Consider the following 16,556-nt stretch of genomic DNA (forward strand, 5'->3'; position numbering starts at 1 on the left):
CAATGGCAAAATAAATCACACAGCCCCTACTGTAACTCACATTGATCCCCTCAGGCTATGTTAGGGCAATTATAGGATATCCATGTTAAGAAACTTAGGCTGACCAGTATAGTGGTAATCTTACTCTACTATAATCTTCATTGGCTCTTCCCTTCACAAATCATTGCTGATCTAATTGAACTCGTTTGCTATTTTATTTCATTGGGACCTTCCCCTTTTTACACTCACAAGCTTATTTATATAATACTGGAGGCCCGGTGCATGAATTTGTGCACTGGTGGGGTCCCTGGGCCTGACTGGCGATCAGGGCCGATCAGGTTTCCTGCCGCCTCCTTCCCTCGCCACCTGCATCTGCCACTACCCACCCCCAATTCCCCAGCCCGGGGCCAGCTCTGATCAGTTGATTGGGGCCTGCTGGCCGGGGGGGGGGGGGGGGGGGGTAGGGGGGTGGTGGTGCTGGGCCTGGGAGGTTGGCCACCAGCCCCAAGGAAGGAGCTGGCCTTTGGCCCCCCAGGAAAGGGGCCACATCTGCTGCCACCCACCCCCGGTTCCCCATCCCAGCCCGGAGGCTTGGCCACGATCAGGCGATTGGGGCCTGCTGGGGGCAGCATCTGTCTCCTGGTGGTCAGTGTGGGTTATAGCGACCAGTCGTAATGGTCGCTTAGGCTTTTATATATGTAGATGTTTGTGGCTAATCTTAATTTGGGATAGGTTGTCAACCAACTAGCAAGTTTTTGGTTTCACATACAATTCTGCCTCATGGCCCTACTCAGTTGTTAGTAATGTGCTCTGTGCTTTTTTGTTAAGCTCAAGATTAAGAGGGCCATCTAATCAGTTCTGGCTCACATTCTCCCTGGGGATCCTTGGGTGTGAGCAACTGTGCCCCAGTGGTTTTTAATAGCTAATGTAACAAATTAATAAACAGATAAATTTTTTTAAGAAACTGAAGCAGATGAACCTGCTTAGTTCTCGTTCTTTTGGGGGCCATGATGTAACCAGTCTCCTGTTTTCTAAGAGCTCAGTACCACAAGTGGCACTGCAGGCTGCCAAATCATGAGGCTTACAGATCCTTTTTTCTCTCTCAGCTCAGACATATTTCCACATATTGCCAAATTACTGTAATGCAATAAACTTGGAGATTATAAACTTAGGCATTATAACCTAATGGTTAAGAGCAAAGACTAGCCAGATTTCCTGTGAATCCAGTAAATCATGGGCAAGTCACTTAACCTTTCTGTGACTTAGTTTCCACTGCTTTAAAATGGTAGTAATAACAATATTTGTCTTAGAATTGTGTGATTAGTTAATATACATCAAGCACTTAAGACAATTTGTGGCACATAGAAAGTTCTATTTAAGGGATTATTTCTCATTTTGTTGGAACTTTTCTTAGGGAACATGCACATTAAAACTACTCTGATGATTAGAGAGCCAGGCACCTGCATTTGGTATAGGTAGAGATGGAACGTTTCAAAGCATTGCTACTTCATTTTGAAATCCTTGGGACAGATTATCACCCCAGGGCCTATATGGTACAGTTTTAGGGTAATGAAAGTCATCCTGGTTTTATTTTTTGACCATTACTTAAACAAGGCATATGATAGAATTTTTCTGGTTCTTGTGCTATGTCAGTATTTCTCAACCTTTTCCGTGTCATAAAGTGTTATTTATTCAGTATATGGGATTGCAGAGGTGAGGCTGGCTGCCAGTGGCTGGAGTTTATGTCAGTTGATCCAGCTTCTGCCCAGATACCCAGAAGGCTGAGGGGATCGGTATTTCAGCATACTGTGATCTCTTAGTGTTCCACCAGTTGGGAGGTTCCACTCTCACTTATAAAATGGCTAAGGAATTCTACTCAAAATCCATATATTGACTTTTTAACCCAGTTTACCTTCCCCTTGAAGACACTCAAATGAGTCACAAAAAGGGAAACCAAGTAGTTTGGTTTTCCTTTGGTTAAAGCATATAAGAATGTGATTTTTCAATCCTCGCACAAAAGCCGTAGACTAACACATCCTACCTTTCCTGGGAGTAATTTTTCAGATCTTGGTGCACACAGGCCCAGTTTCTCTATGCTCTGAAATATCTTCTGGAACTGGACGCTGATCTTTTGACCTTGAAGAAAATCCTTTGAAGACTGGGCAGATAGGAATGTATTTCAGAAAGGCAATCCTTTTTATCATGTTCATCCCAAAGGGGAAATCATAGCTCTTGAGACTGGTAGACATCTCACTGTTGGCATGGGCCCCAGCTTTCCACTGTACCAGGCCTCTTTCCTCCGGGCTTCCTGGAAAAGTACAGTGGGGTCACATACCAAAGCCAGTCACCATCGGCTCCTGCCCTTCACATCTAGTTCTGAAGCAGACTTCTGGAATTGAGTGTCTTGACTCTCAAATATCTTCCGGTTCTAAAAACGGTTGAATTCGTTTTTTTCACTGCTAACTTGGCCAGAGCTCTAGGGAACCCTAAAGAATATGGTTATAATTAGTGTTTATTGTGTACCTGTAATGTGCCAGGTTCTGTGCTAAGTGCCTTAATTTCATTATCTTATTTCTTCAAAATATATCTGAAGGAGGTGTAAAGGGACTATTGCACAAAATTTTATGATGAAGAAACTGGCAGAAAGGTTAAGTAGTTGTCATCCTACATCTTGAATATGGGGCTAGTGTATGCTGGGCTGTTGGATACCATAAAGTGCCCAGACTCTGCTGTGGGGGCAGGTTGGTGTATATTGAAACACTATAATCAGTGTTAATATGATTTTATATTTAGAAAATAAACTCTTGTTTTTATAATACAACCTCAGAAAGTCAAGGTAAGGAAAATCTTCAGTAGTGGTGGCAGGGATTTTTTGCAAGAGGGGAATTTGCCCTACAAAGTGGGGAGTGGTACATGAGATCTCTGAGGTTTTCACAAGAGGGCTGGTTGATGAAGACTGGCACAGTGTAAGTCTATGGTGAGAGTGAGATTTCCATATGCTGGCAACCCAGCTTGCGGCCGCCATAAGTAATGCAAATGAAATGTATCCTAGACTCAGAGGAGAGGGCACTAAGGGAGAGCTGGGGTCCTCAAGGCAGACTACTTGGAGGAGGTCCTGTTTGAGCTGGGCCTGGCTGAACAGAGAGCACAGGTAGGCAGAGTGGAAGGGGAAGAGATGGTGTGGCACAGGACTCTGCTGGCTGATGGCACCTCCTCCCCATCGCTGCTAGGACACAACAGGTAGCCCAGAGATCCCTCACCTACCGTTCATATCCCTCCCTGGCTGTAGTGCTCTCTGCTTTTCCAAGTCCCTTCTATCCTAGACACCAGGAAACCCTCCAGATCAGCAGTCGCCAGCCTTTCGGACCTCACGGACCACCGGTTGGCGACCACTGCTCCAGATGACACCAGCCCAGGCTTACTGATCTTCCTGCTTTAAATTGCTTTAAACTCAGTTTTACTTCCTGTCTTGTACTAGGAGCTCCTCAAAACAGACACTTTTTTTTTTTTTTTTTTTTGGCACATCTCCTTTAGTGTCTAACCCAGAGCCAAACTGGTAAGTTCCTCTACCATTTGGACTAAATTGGTTTCCCCTCTAAGGTTGGGTTGTGGCTAGGTAAAGAAAGAGCAAATGCAAAGTGGTATATCAGCAAAGTGTTCTCATCCCACCAAAGAAAACTGATTCCATGGTAAGGACTTGAGTTCTGAGCTAGCCAGACCTGGGTTGGAATCCAGGTTGTACTACCTTAGGCAAGTGATTTCACTAATCTGCGCTTCAGATTCTTCATCAGTGTATATTGAAAGACTTGAAGATTATGTGGTGTAATATATATAATCTAGCAAGGATGGTTGCTGAGATGGCAGTTGGATTGAAGGATGGGATGTAAGACTGTTAACATCTGGTTAGCTTAATCCAGCCACCCAAATCACAGAGAAGCTCAGTTTATAGCTGCCCACCTGATGCCCTCCAACTCCCCAGATTCCCTAGGCCTTGAGGCTGCAAATTTCGTTTCAGGTTCACAGGATGGGCTGCTCCAGTCTCCAGCCCAGCTTCCTCTACATGAGGAGAGGTGGGTACCATGATCACTTACCACCCATCCACCCAATGGGTAGTTGTTGCCAAGAGCTCCCTCACCATCTGATGCTGTCTAAAAGTGCCAGGGAGCCCTGTCCCTTGCCTGCCCACACTCCAACCCACCAGTTGTGCATAGCCAGCCTCTGACTTGTATCTTCAGAGAGAGGGAAGCAAGTGGGGTCTGCTGCCATGTTTAAATTGGCAAATGGTGGGGGATAGAGGGCCATCCTGCTGTTCCCATCCCTCGTCTCCCTGGACGGATGCAGTCTCTACCCTTCTCCATGGAGCTTTCCCTGATCTTCCAGTTCCCCTGAACCCTTCCGGCAGAGGTTCTGTGGTGCCATGACTGATCACAGGCCACAGACTGCATCCGATGGACTTGGTTAAAATCCCAGGTTTGCAAAGTTACAAATCTGCAAAAGTGACCTTCAGTGAATCACTTGATAGTCTGTCTCGCAGGATAGTTTTTGAGGATGAGATGCTTAGCTCCATGCCTGACCCTTAAAAGATGTTTGGTAAATGTTAGCAATGTTTGTTACTAGTTAGGACACCTGGTGACATTTATTTTTTATATATTTACTGAGCACATAAATTTGGTCTAGGAGGATTCTCGGGAACACTCACAAAGTATCCTCCACAATCCCTCCAAAAAGTCCTAATAATAGCAAAGAAAGGACTCTTCCTATTAGCCACTGTTGCAGGCTACTTGCATTGGAGTGGGTTTTGCCAAAAAATGAAAGCTGCATTTGTATCTGTCCTAATAAAGCGAAGGCGCCCCTCACCCCTGTGGCTCTCACAAAATGGAGAGGAAAAGACAAAAGCCCTGGAGTGCCTTCTAGCCCCACCCTCTTCAGAACCTAGGAGGCACGCCTGTACCTGGCTGGCCAGTTTCTCCCGCCAGCCAGTGGGCTCCATCAGCCCATCTGTTCCCTGCTTCTCCCTACCTGCATTGCATTGGACCCAGCCACAGCTCTGGTTCAGGGGCCATCTGTTGAAGTGCAGATGAGCCCAGCCTCATTCTGTTTCCCTCCCAAAGTTGACACATACCTGGCACTGTGTTGTCCAGCAGGAAAGCGAGGCACCCACCCACGAACATCTCCGTGGTCAGTAGCACAGTCAGAATCTGGTCCACTTCAGGAATACCTGTGGAACAGGCCGAGGGCCAGTAGGTGTCAGGACCGCCCTGGAGAACAGACCTCAGGGATTGCCCTCTACTTCTGCAGCCTGCTGACTTCCTTGAGCAGGTATGGAGCTGGATGGTGGGATGCTACAAACCCCGACTTGCAAGCCTGTCAGCACCTCTGCCTCTCCCACCCCTGGACTCATATCCCAGTTTTGCAAGTTAGTTCCTACTTGTCATGGGACAAATCATTTAAGCCTCACTTTCCTCATCTGATGTGGAAATGATAGTATCTATCTCATGAAGCTGCTGTGAAAATGAAATGAGCACATGTAAAGCTCAATACCTATCCACAGGAAGTATCTTAGTAAAGGACACCTGCTAATTAGCTTCTCAGCTGCTGATTAACATCCAGAATTGCGCAGTTGTTGCTCCAGCGGCATGGAGCCTTTGAAAGTCAGGCCCACCACACCTACCCTACCCGCAGTGACATTCAGACAGGTTGGGGCACCTGTGTTGATGGCGCCGGGGTGGGACTCCAGGTAATTTGGCAGCGTAAGTCCAAAGAACATGGAAAATCCGAGCACAAAGAGGTTGCGGGAGGAGTTCATGTCCACGAACTGCAGGTTGGACAGCCCCACAGCGGTTATCATGCCTGAGTGCACAGGAGAACCGCTGGAGAGGCCTGGCGCGGGCTGGGTGGGCTCCACCATTCAGCGACCCGCGCTGTCACCAGGATCCGCGGGCAGCACTCACCGAAGAGGGTGCAGAACATGCCTCCCAGGATGGGGTCAGGGAGCGAAGCGAAGAGGGCTGTGAATTTGCCAATAGTGCCCAGGACCAGCATGATGCCCGCACCATACTGCACCACGCGCCTGCTGCCCACCTGCCAGGGAGCCAGAGGATGGGGCTATATCCAAGAGGATAGGTGGGAAGGGGTGAGTTCTGGGGCCGGGTGGGATGAGGGGGGCGGAGCCTGTGATAAGAGGGAGGCTCAAATGGGCAGGGGCTTGAGGCAGCGCAATGGAGGGGGTGGGGGATGTGGGAGGGGGCCTCTTAAAGACGGGGTGGGGGTAGGCCAAAGTGTGGACCGGCTTGGGGCGAGGTCTGCAGCAAATGGAGTGGTGGTGGGGCTCTTGCTCTTCTGGTTCGGTGAGGCACCTTGGTAATCCCCAGGACGCCAATGTTGGGGCTGGACGAGGTGGACCCATTGCCGGTGCCCAACAGCCCTGCGATGATGCAGCAGATGCCTTCGGTGAAGATGCCCCTGTAAGAAACATGAGCTGGGAGGATTTGGTCCAGGCTCTGCCCATTACCCTGGCTCGGGTGCTGCCTTCTGCAAAAGCCGCACCTATCTGTATTATACTCTTCACTCCAGGGCAAAGGGAGGTCTGGGAGCCAGGAGCCCAGGTCTGAGCACTAATGCAGTGCCTTGGCATTTACTCCCTTTGGCGATTCTGGGTTTCAATTTCCTCCTCTGTCAAACGGGGAATAAGGGAGCTGCCTCACAGTCACTGGTGGATTGCACAAAAGAACACACACTGAGGGCTAGGCACATGGAAGGTTGTCCGATGACTAGTTTCCCTTGGACTTCATTACCTCCTCAACTGCTCACAACATTCAGGGTGAGAGATGAGAGCATCCATCCCCAGTTCATAGGTAAGGAAAATGAGGTCTGGAGAGTATTAGTGACTTGCTCAAGTCCACATCTTTTGCGACTCAACTCTGTCCCCACATTTGCTTCCTGAGTGGCCTCAGGGAGGATCATATTGGGGAGGGCAAATGGGCATACCTGTTGATAGCATGTACTGGAGGGGGGGGTGCACCAGCCAGGCGGGCACAAGCATAGTAATCTCCGATGGATTCAATGATACCCGCCAATGTGGCACTGAACATTCCTAGGACAGCAGCTGCAGTCACTGTGGGCAGGCCCCACTGACCTGGGTGGAGGGGAGACAAGAGGATGGATACAGGGCCCCTGTGTAGGTTAGGTGGTAGACTAGGCAGTTTGCGGGGGCGGGGGGGGGGGCCTAAAGGAATCTCAAGCTGGGGTGGGAGTTGTACAGTTGTGGGAGCTCATTTGGGACCACTCAGAATCACGAAGCTCTGGAGTGAGGCTTTGAGTGAAACAGCACCCTGCCTGGCACACTATACATGTGCAGCTAATGCGAATTTTATCATCAGCTGTACTGGGATCAGAGTTGGAGGCAGAGGGGCCCAGGTGGGGTTGCTCACAGGGGTAGGGGATTCGGATCCAGGGTGCAATAGCCATGATGTCCCCTCGGGCGTCCGTTCGTGCCTGGAAGCCATAGGCTGTAGGGTCTGTGGGCAGCACATCTGTCAGGGTCAGGATGTAGCAGAGCAGCCACACGGTCATGATGGCCAGCACAATCTGAAGGGGGCAGTGGGGAGGGGCACACGGAGGACCCTAGAGGTCTTGTTCCAAGCTAACCAGCCTTTACCTCAGCCCTATCCCTAGCCCCAGCTCTAGATCCCAACCCCAACACCTGCTCCAGTTCCTGGCTGGAATCTCTTCTCTGCTCTGGCTCTAGTTCCCCTGCTTTTCCGGCCCTTTCCCCCACCTTGGCCCTAGACACAAGTTCAGGCCCTGCCCTAGTCCCAGACCCAGCCGTCTGTCAGTTCCTCACAGGAAACATCTTGAAGATCTGGATGCGGAAGAGACTGAAGCCCTTGCCCCAGCGGTAGACTGGCAGCAGGAAGGTGAGGTTGCGCAGGTACTGGGAGAAGAGGACGATCAGGAGAATGGAGCTGAGGGCAGAGGCACAAAGAAGAGATGGCTGGTAGGCCAGGCTGGGGGCAAAAGGTAGGACTGAGGAGGAAGGAAATGTAGGGGTGAGGGGGCTGGGGCTGGGCAAGGATCGATCCTGGTGCCGCTCACCAAGCTGAGATTCCCCAGTGGGAGCCAGCTCGGTCACCAGCAGCTTGGAAAACAGAGAGGCCAATAAGGGAGACAGTGGGGGTGACTGTGAGAGGCCCAATGTAGCTGAGCAGGGCCCCAGGCAGTCCCATCAGCCCAATCACCACTTCCACTATGCTGGAGACCATGATGGCACCCTGGACCTGCAAGAGTGAAGGTCAGTTATACGTCACTATGTAAAAGCCATGACCTCTACATTAAAAAATAAAAAATAAGAAAATAAAAGCCTCTGGACTAACCTACCTTGCATCTCCCAATTCACCTGTGGCCCTTACTCCCATCTAGCCCCTTCCTTAGTCCCCTCCTCAGTCCCCTCCTCAGTCCTGTCTTTTGCCCTTCTACTCCACGTGGGAACCCACCTCTCTCATCCGTGGGTGCCAGATATGAGAAGTGTTCAGAGGCAGACTCCAGTTGCCATAGATCTCCTCTGGGGGCAGAGACAGGGATACACACACATATGAACAGGGAACAGAGACATAGGGAGAGAAGATGCTGCTGCGATAAATGCATCCTGGTGTCTGGACCTCCAGGCTTCTGGTCCCCCTCCCCTCCAGCACACCCCAGAAGTGTGCCCACCTTCTGGGGGACATTTCCATCTCTCCAGGGCCAGGATGGCTTTAGCTGGGATCAGAAATGCAAAGGCGCTAGCCTGGAACAGCGGCAGCCTGGAAGGGGAGGCACAGAGCAAGGTGGGGTGTGGTGGGAGACAGGGACACACAGACAGGGGAGATGGGGACAGAGGGGCACAGAGAGGGACAGGCAGAAAGGATCACACAAAGGGACAGAGACATAGGGACCGGGCAGGGGCAGAGCAGAGGGAAGTCCTTGAGGCCCCAGGCAGGACTCTATAACATTTTGGGGGCCCAAGAAAGAAAACAAATGGAGCCCCTGCCCACCCCTGCCCCTTTCCTTCTCAGCATGTTTCCTGCACTGTGAGGGGCCCATGCACAGAAGTGGACAGCTTGTTTCTTGCATCCACGCTGCACTGACAACCTTTCTCCCTCCTCCTACCACACCGCCACACTTTGGCCACCTGGGGTTGTGCACAAGGGGGTAGGGGCCCCCAGGAAGGTAGACTATTGAAGAGGCCAGGAGGCAGGGAAGCGGGTGGTCCCTGAGTAGGACTTAAGGAGTAGGGCTTAATCAGCTAGGTGAGTGGGCTCCAAGCCCAATCCTTGCCCAGCTAAGGCACAGTCCCTTATATCCACAGACTCCTAGTCTTTGAGGGGTGCCAGGTGCCAGGATAGGACTCCAGCTGCCTGGCTCTAAGGCTGGCCTGGGAGAAGCAGCAGCAGGTTGGGGCAGAGAGCAGCTTTTTTTGTCCCATGAGTCCTCTGAGAGAGACCACCTGCTCCAGCTGCTGCTGCTACATTGTGCGTGTGTCTGTGTGTGTGTGTCTGTGTGGGGGTGGGGGTGGGGCAGCTCACCGGATGCCCAGCGTCGTCTGGATGAGAGTGGTGATGCCCACGCAGGTGAAGATGGTGCCAATGAGCTGGCTGACCATGTGCTGGTCACGGCCCACACACAGCGCCTCAGCCAGGAGGAAGGGCACAGCGATGGTGCCACTGAAGCATGTCAGGTAATGCTGGGGGGTGGGGGAGTGCATGAGACCCACAGAACTCACATGGAAACAGGGCCCCCTAGTAGTTCTCATGCCTGCCTCAGTGGGCCTGAAGCCATGCTGCCCTAGGCAACATACCCACCCAGGATTGACATTCTCACAGGGAATTCCTGGAGGGCTACTGCTCACCTGGCTGGGATTACTTATCTGCCCCCAAATGATTCCTGCATCTGCTGTGGAGTGGGTCCTCCTCCCTGTCACTGATACTTGCTCCCAGGGGATTAATCCTCTCTTGGACCCCATAATCCTCTTCCCCACCCCTGCTTGTTACAGTCACTGTTGCTGACCTTAGGTTTCTCCTCCTGTTACCAAAGATAACCTTGGTGGCCAGGGAGGGGCTGGGGAGTGTGCAATGGGGCGGCTGTTGCGGGGAAGCCCACCTGGAAGCCCAGCAGGATGCACAGATACCAGGGCGGCACATCTTCGATCTTGTACAGCATGTCGAACTTGGGCTCGGTGGGCAGGGGCACCGGGGGGTCCTTCGTGGAGGGCCCTGCTAAGCCCAGGTCCTCATGCTGGGGGCAGCAGAGAACAGTAACTCAGGATGGAGAGGTGGACACTGGAAAGTCGATTCTGCCCCAGAATCAATCAGGTACCTGAGTGGCCTGTCAGCTCCTCAGAATGGGGTCTGAGCCTGGGTTCCTCACTTCGCTCACGGTTCATACACCCAGCTGTCCCTTGGCCTGACTACCTGGCTCCCACCTCATATTGCTTTGTGCAGGATGAGTCCTCTATGCTGGCTCCTGGAGCCCTCAGGACTCAGGCATTCCAGTCAAGGGAATGGGCCCCTAAGTCAGACGGCCTGGGGGGACGCAGGAAAGGGGACCAAGAGGGCTGGAGACTGTGGAGGTCCTTGGGGTGGCACTGTGGGGGGGCGGGGAGGGTTAGGTTGTGTCCCTACTGGCACTCAAGCTGGAGTCAGCGACTCCCTAAGCTGAAGTCTCCTTCACTCCCGCTGCCACCCCCACCCCATCCCCCAATAGCCAGGCTCAGCCTAGGACAGTCACTCTTGATCAAGTTTATAAGAACCTTTGTCTCTGCCCTCCCAGGGAGAAGCCTGTGTGCAGTTCCTCCAGCCCCCACCCCATCCTGCCCCTACCCAGCTCCCAGTCATCCCCCAGCACCTGTGTCTGGCCCTCGGGGTCCTCCTGGGCCCTCATCTCTGGGACACAGGTGTGAGCAGTTCCTGAGGAGAAGAGGCGATGGCTATAGAAAGGCCAAGGAGGACTTTACTCCACGTATCAGACATTGTTCGAAGTAAATCTGTAACCAGATCCCCAACTCCTATCGAGATTGCGAAAGCAGGTCCCGGGTGGAGGTAATGTATTAACTCTGGCCATCGTAGAATGGTAAAGGCCGCCCAAGCTCTGCCACATTCACCCGCTGCCCGCACCTGAGCCTGGACACGGGACCTTGTCTTATTTTCCAAGAAAGGGCCAGAGTGGGCAGTGAGGCATAGTCAGTCTTGGAAGTTTAACAATCTCTGTTTGAGTGACAGGAAAAGGAGTACAAATGGGCACTTGTTATGTCACCATCTGAATATTAATAACAAGTTAATCATTATCATCATCATAACCACTCTCATTGAGGAATGGCTGTGTGCCAGGCAAAATCTCGGTATTGTTGTGTTTAACTCCAGGTGCTGGGCAGTATTAACCTCCTTTACAGCTGATTAGGAGATATGATCTGACAAGGTAGCAAGATTTTAGGAAACCATTCCTAAAACTCAGGTGGGCCTGAACCCCCGCGTTATGCTGTGAATCATACATTAAATGTAAGAAGGCACCACCCTCCCCACCACTGCCACTCACCTCATGGTCCCTGAGGCACACAACAGATGAACCTCTGGAGGAGCTACCAAGGCTGGCCTGGCCTTGCTGTCCCCTGTGTCAAAGGATTCCCTTCCCCTCCCAGCCAGGACCCAATCCAGAACGAAAATGCAGGGCCCCTATCCCAAAAGTCTTATGAATTTTCAAGACAGTAACAGCAGAACTTTAAACACCGTCTGGAGCCTTTCCAAGTGCCAGGCCCTGTGTGACTGTATGTCACACAGCCCCCGAAGCCAGCCCGAGGCCCAGCCTGTCTTTGCCTCCTGGAAGGTCCAGCCCAGTCTGGCCATGGGGCCTGGAGCTGGGGCCTGGGGCTGGGAGGGTCCAGGGGCTGAGGTTCTGCCCCCCACACGGCTGCCCAGGTCCAGCCCCCCAAAGCCCACCTACTTCTGGGTTGTTGTGCCCATGGCCAGACCCGGCCCCGAGCGCCCACAGGCAGCACCGCTCTCCAGCTGGGAAGTAGCTTCATGCCACAGCCCTGAATCCGTCCGCCTGTCCAGCCTCCAGCCTGTTCCTCTGTCTGCCTGTTTTCTCCTCTCCCTTCTTGGCTTTCTGCTCCCAGGTTCCCAAAGTCGTCTGACCAGTTTGAAGCTTCAGAGCTGCTCCTCAGCACTTTCCTTCCCACCCCCTCCTCCCCAGTGCTCCCCAGGGGGCCCTACCTCCTCCAGTCCCCTAGACACTCAGTTCAACCACACGGAGACAAAGCCTGGGGTTGCACAGGGTCTCAGATACAATCACACAAAGGACTCACAACACCCAGATTCAGATGCAGACTCCACATAAAGCCTGGGTGATGTCACAGGCTCCCAACTCCACACCCGATACAGCTCAGCAGTTCCTTGTGCCCTGGGTCCTTTCCTGGTGCCTACAGGTTTCTTTTGGCAGGAGCACCATACAGGGGGGTGGCTCAGGCAGATCAGGAACAGGTGATAGAATATAGGGGGGCTGGGCTGCAGTGTAGCTTAGGAAAGCTGGAGTGGTCAGGGCATGCTTGGGGTACCCCTATTCCTCCAGCAATGACCTTTCCCCACCCCCCAAATCTGAATCGCCTCCAAGTCCTACCACTTTTCAGCCTGGGGCTTGTCCTGAGCCTCTTTTGTTGTCTAAGCCTTGGTGTCTACATCTGTCATCTGGGGATTAGAGTCTGTTCTGTCTACCTCTCAGGTCTTTGAAGGCTCAGAGAGACACTCACAAAGGAAACTGACCCAGGTAGGCCCCCAGGTGGGGCCCTTTTCTCCTTTTGCTAAAGGGAAAAGCCCCAGGACAGAAGAACTTCTGGGGAGAGCAGGACTTAGAGCCAAGATGCTGAAACCAGCCCATTCCAGGAACCCTGTCCCACCCTGTCCAAGGCAGGCACCTAGGACCCAACCATGCCAGCTGGGGTCAGAGACAGACACTAGAAAGTGAGCAGCTGCTGGGTGTAGACCCAGTGAGACTGCTGTTCTGGGAGGGGCACCAACAGCTGATAGCACCCAGTGACTGCTGGAGGCGTGTCCACAAAGTGGCCCGCTTATGGAGCTTCCCATGGCTTTTCTTCTTTCTCATGATGGATCTGGGGTTTCCCATTCACATAACTGGATCTGTATGTCTTTGACTGCTCACTGACATTTCTAACCAGGACAGATCTCACTTACTTCTGGGAAATTTGCAGGGATGTGTATTTGGCCCTCTCCAGGAGCAACATCAGCAGAAACACCAATATCTGTCCTCCCAGCACCCCAAGCACATTTTGCAGAGAGAAGGAATTGAGGTCACTGAGTTTTATTTGAGTCCAGAGGGGAAGGCCTTGGCCCCTCGCCCAGGCCCCAGTGCCCCAAAGCTGGAGGAGGAGAGAGTGGCAGCCTAGGTGAGCAAGTTCTCCTTGTCCTCAGCAGCCTTGCAGAAAGGAGGGGGACAGATCCAGAAGAAGCTCCCCCTGTCTTCAGGGGCTGACCACAAAGGGGAAGCAGGAGCTGGACTAGAGCTCTGCCCTTGTGACTGGTGCCTCCTCTGAGCAGACTCCACGGGGGCCTCCACACAGCAATGCCTTCAGAGCCCCTTGGCCTTGTTGATGGGCTTCATAGATCTGGTCTTCTCCAAACTCCCCCAGGTAGTGCAAACATGTCCTGGAGAGCCTAGGGGAGTCCAACTGGAGCTTCAAACTCTGCCAGCCCACGGGCGGCAGACTAAGGTTCCGAGGATTCCATCTCACCCCCACCCTCCCGTCCTACCTGGTAGGCCAGGGGCCCCCCGTGATCATCACGCTGACGCTTGGCTCTGGCCCATGGCTAAGTCCTGGGCCCATGAGATGTTTCACCTGGTTCACTTCTCGGACCCCGTAGCTGGAGGCAGTGAGGACACAGCATTAGTGAGAGCCTGGCCAGTGGGGACCCGTCTCCATATGAAACTGGGCACACTGGGCCTTTGCTGAGTTCAGTACCCAGATTCTGATCCTCCCGGATGGAAAATAGAGGACCAGAGAGGGGAAGCTCCTGGACCATGAACTTGTCCCTTGGCCACCTACCCTTCTACTTGCTCCTAGCTCTAGAGCTCAGACTTCGTCCCAACCAGTCCCCTATCTTGAACCAGAGCCCTGGTGGAGAATGTGTGTGGTATGAGTGGGAGAGTGGGGACCTCCACCCACCAAGCCCTGCCCCGGGAGGAGGAAGGTAGGGACCGGATTTTCAACTCACTCCTGCCAGGTCTGGGAGCAGCTCTGTTCCAGGACGTCTGTATATACCGACTCACTCAGCTCCTGACGCCCCCCAGGGGTGTGAAGCTTGGCCTCTGCCTTTGCCAGATGTTGCCACATCTGGAACAAGGAGGGGTTGAGAGTCAAGGCTTAGGGACTGCTCAGTGTGGGGGAGGGGAGGATAGAAACCTGGGCCTTCCGGGGAGAGTGAGGTGGCCAGGGGAGGTTTTTGAGCAGGAAGCACCTGTGAGGCAGGCCTCAGGCTCTTCCCCCGGGTCCCAGATACTGGGGCCTGGCCAGCTGAGGCAGGATCACTTTCCTGGGACCGAGGGGGTGGGTGGGAAATGCTGAGGTGGAACGTTAGGCTTAGGCACAGGGGTCTCTCCCCCCAGGGCACACCTGCCCATCAACAAATGCATTTTAAACCGCAAACACAAGGAAAGAAAACCAAACCAAACCAAACCATAGTCCACTCTTCAATGACATGAGTAGTCAGAGGTACTCAGGCGCATTTGACAAGTTTGTGTGTGAACTCAGACACACACATACTCATATATTCACACACTCAGCACATGCACACATACACCAGTGCTCCGCCGTCATATTTTAGGAGGAGTCCAGGCCTGAGGATGGGCCTGGAAAGGGAGGAGTCTGAGACGACAAACTGGTGACTCCCTGGAGTCTCAAGATACTATGGGGTGTCCCAGATCGTCCGCTCTCTGCTGGGCAGACAGACGAGTAAACTGAGGCCTGGAGGTGAAGACGGCAATATCAGGGAAGGCTGGGTCTAGCTGGGTGCCTGGGGGTAGGGGTTTGGAGATGGATCAAAGGCCAGTGGTGGAATCTGAGGTAGGTGGAGGGTTCTGATTTGAGGAGGACTGGGCAGGGGAACTGCTGGGGGAAGGGACTCACCTGGTAGGCCACCGCCCTGCAGGCATCGCAGCGAAGGTGAGCAGGCATATGAGCTGAATACTTCTCCTCATCGTCCAGCTGTGGGGCAGTGGCTGTGAGCGAAGCCCTATTCCCAAGGCCCCCTGGGATGGCCCAAGCCCCCAGTAGCAGCAGGAGCAGTGGCAGTGACAGCCTCATGGTTTCTGGAGCCGGCTCAGTGAGCATGGGCTGTGGCTGGGATGTAAATGTACTTGTGTGTGCAGTGGGGACCTCCCCAGAACGCCTGACCCAGACCAATGGGGAACTGACACCTCACCCCTCCCATTTTCTCCCTTCCCCCAGGAGACACCACATGTGCATCTCCTCCGGTGGGACCCCAGCTCCCGCCAACTTAGCTCCATTTCACAGGCAGAGAACAATGAGGCAAGGAGAGTGGCTGGGCCTGGGCAAGGACACATGGGGGCTAATATCTCCCAAGCCTGGAATCTGGCAGGGCAGGTACTGTGCTGAGTACCTTGGGGGAGGAAGTGGTTGGTTACTGTCCTCTTTAGTCTACCCCCAAGGACACAAAGGCTCAGAGAGAAGTGACAAATCCAAGGCCACATACCTAGAGGGGCCATGCTGAAATTGGAACCCAGGCCTGATTGACCCCAAAGCCCATTGGCCACTCAGCCACCAGGAGGAATGATGCCAGCCTAAGGGCCCCTTCCTGGGAAGCAAATTCACTGAGGTAGGGACACCACTGTGTATGAAAGACACTCATGGTCTTCTTCCCTGAGCCCTATGGTTCACTAGACCCAGGCTGTACCTGGGCATTGAAAGGGCATTGTGGGGGTGTTAAAGGGCCACAGCAGGAAATCAGACACCTTACACCAGTTGTTCTAGCCATCATAGTTCATTGGGTCAGTGATTTATTGCTCACCAGGATGAGGTGATGAGCCCAGGGCCCTCCATGTTATTGGAAACAGCATCTCCAACTATAAAAAGATGTCCAGGTTTTTCTGGCTCATAGTTCTCCCAGTCAGCTTCTAGTTCAAGGCAGGTGGGTAGGGACTCCAAAGGACCCAGGCCCCCCAGGGGCATGGAACTTAAGGCATCCATTTCCATCCCTAAGACTGCTTCTAATGGCCACTCTTCTTCCCCAAACTCATCACATCACATACTTGTCCAGCAAGGCCCAGGCACTTCAAGCTTAGAATTTCACACAGAACCCATACAAAGCACCTCCCACTCACTCCATGCATCTTCCTCTGCCTTCCTCAGAGGCCCTTGAAATCTTAGGGCAATGGGAACACATGCTCTGGTCCTGTCCCTTACTGTGCTGTGACCAGCCTGCATAGCCAGCAGCTCTCTGGGCATGGTTGCCACATCTGCTACTGGGGGAGTAAAACCAGCTGAGGGGTCCAAGTTTCTCTGGCCTGCCCCATACAGG

General features: G+C 53.0%; 2 protein-coding genes across 2 annotated transcripts; both read right to left on the bottom strand.

Annotated features, from left to right (window-relative positions):
- Nucleotides 1–1,543: 1,543 nt before the first annotated feature.
- SLC23A1 (solute carrier family 23 member 1) lies at nucleotides 1,544–10,982 on the bottom strand (the record flags this gene model as incomplete). Its single annotated transcript, XM_081093281.1, is given in 15 exon segments — nucleotides 1,544–2,287; nucleotides 5,102–5,197; nucleotides 5,686–5,829; nucleotides 5,931–6,060; nucleotides 6,336–6,441; nucleotides 6,967–7,114; nucleotides 7,410–7,566; nucleotides 7,823–7,943; nucleotides 8,074–8,255; nucleotides 8,472–8,539; nucleotides 8,689–8,777; nucleotides 9,540–9,697; nucleotides 10,114–10,248; nucleotides 10,858–10,932; nucleotides 10,935–10,982. Coding segments are annotated over 15 exon segments (1,905 nt in total). The 3' UTR covers nucleotides 1,544–2,039.
- Nucleotides 10,983–13,309: 2,327 nt separating this feature from the next.
- Nucleotides 13,310–15,672, bottom strand: MZB1 (marginal zone B and B1 cell specific protein). The gene is made up of 4 exons (XM_081091182.1): nucleotides 15,146–15,672; nucleotides 14,235–14,353; nucleotides 13,773–13,883; nucleotides 13,310–13,676 (listed from the first exon to the last, which is right to left on the bottom strand). Exons 1-4 carry the CDS (start codon nucleotides 15,347–15,349, stop codon nucleotides 13,520–13,522), a joined length of 591 nt encoding a protein of 196 aa, XP_080947308.1. The 5' UTR covers nucleotides 15,350–15,672; the 3' UTR covers nucleotides 13,310–13,519.
- Nucleotides 15,673–16,556: the final 884 nt, after the last annotated feature.

The sequence above is a fragment of the Myotis nattereri genome (assembly GCF_964212035.1).
Source record: "Myotis nattereri genome assembly, chromosome: 5".
In the NCBI taxonomy this organism is placed as follows: Eukaryota; Metazoa; Chordata; class Mammalia; order Chiroptera; family Vespertilionidae; genus Myotis; species Myotis nattereri.

Excerpts from the sequence above, each read along its gene's own strand:
- MZB1 (XM_081091182.1), bottom strand. The coding sequence starts at position 15,349 with ATGCTCACTGAGCCGGCTCCAGAAACCATGAGGCTGTCACTGCCACTG. Across the intron at positions 13,884-14,234 it reads TGCTCCCAGACCTGGCAGGA|CTACGGGGTCCGAGAAGTGA; the intron begins GTGAGTTGAAAA and ends CACTGCCTCCAG. Across the intron at positions 13,677-13,772 it reads GGGGGCCCCTGGCCTACCAG|GCTCTCCAGGACATGTTTGC; the intron begins GTAGGACGGGAG and ends GGACTCCCCTAG.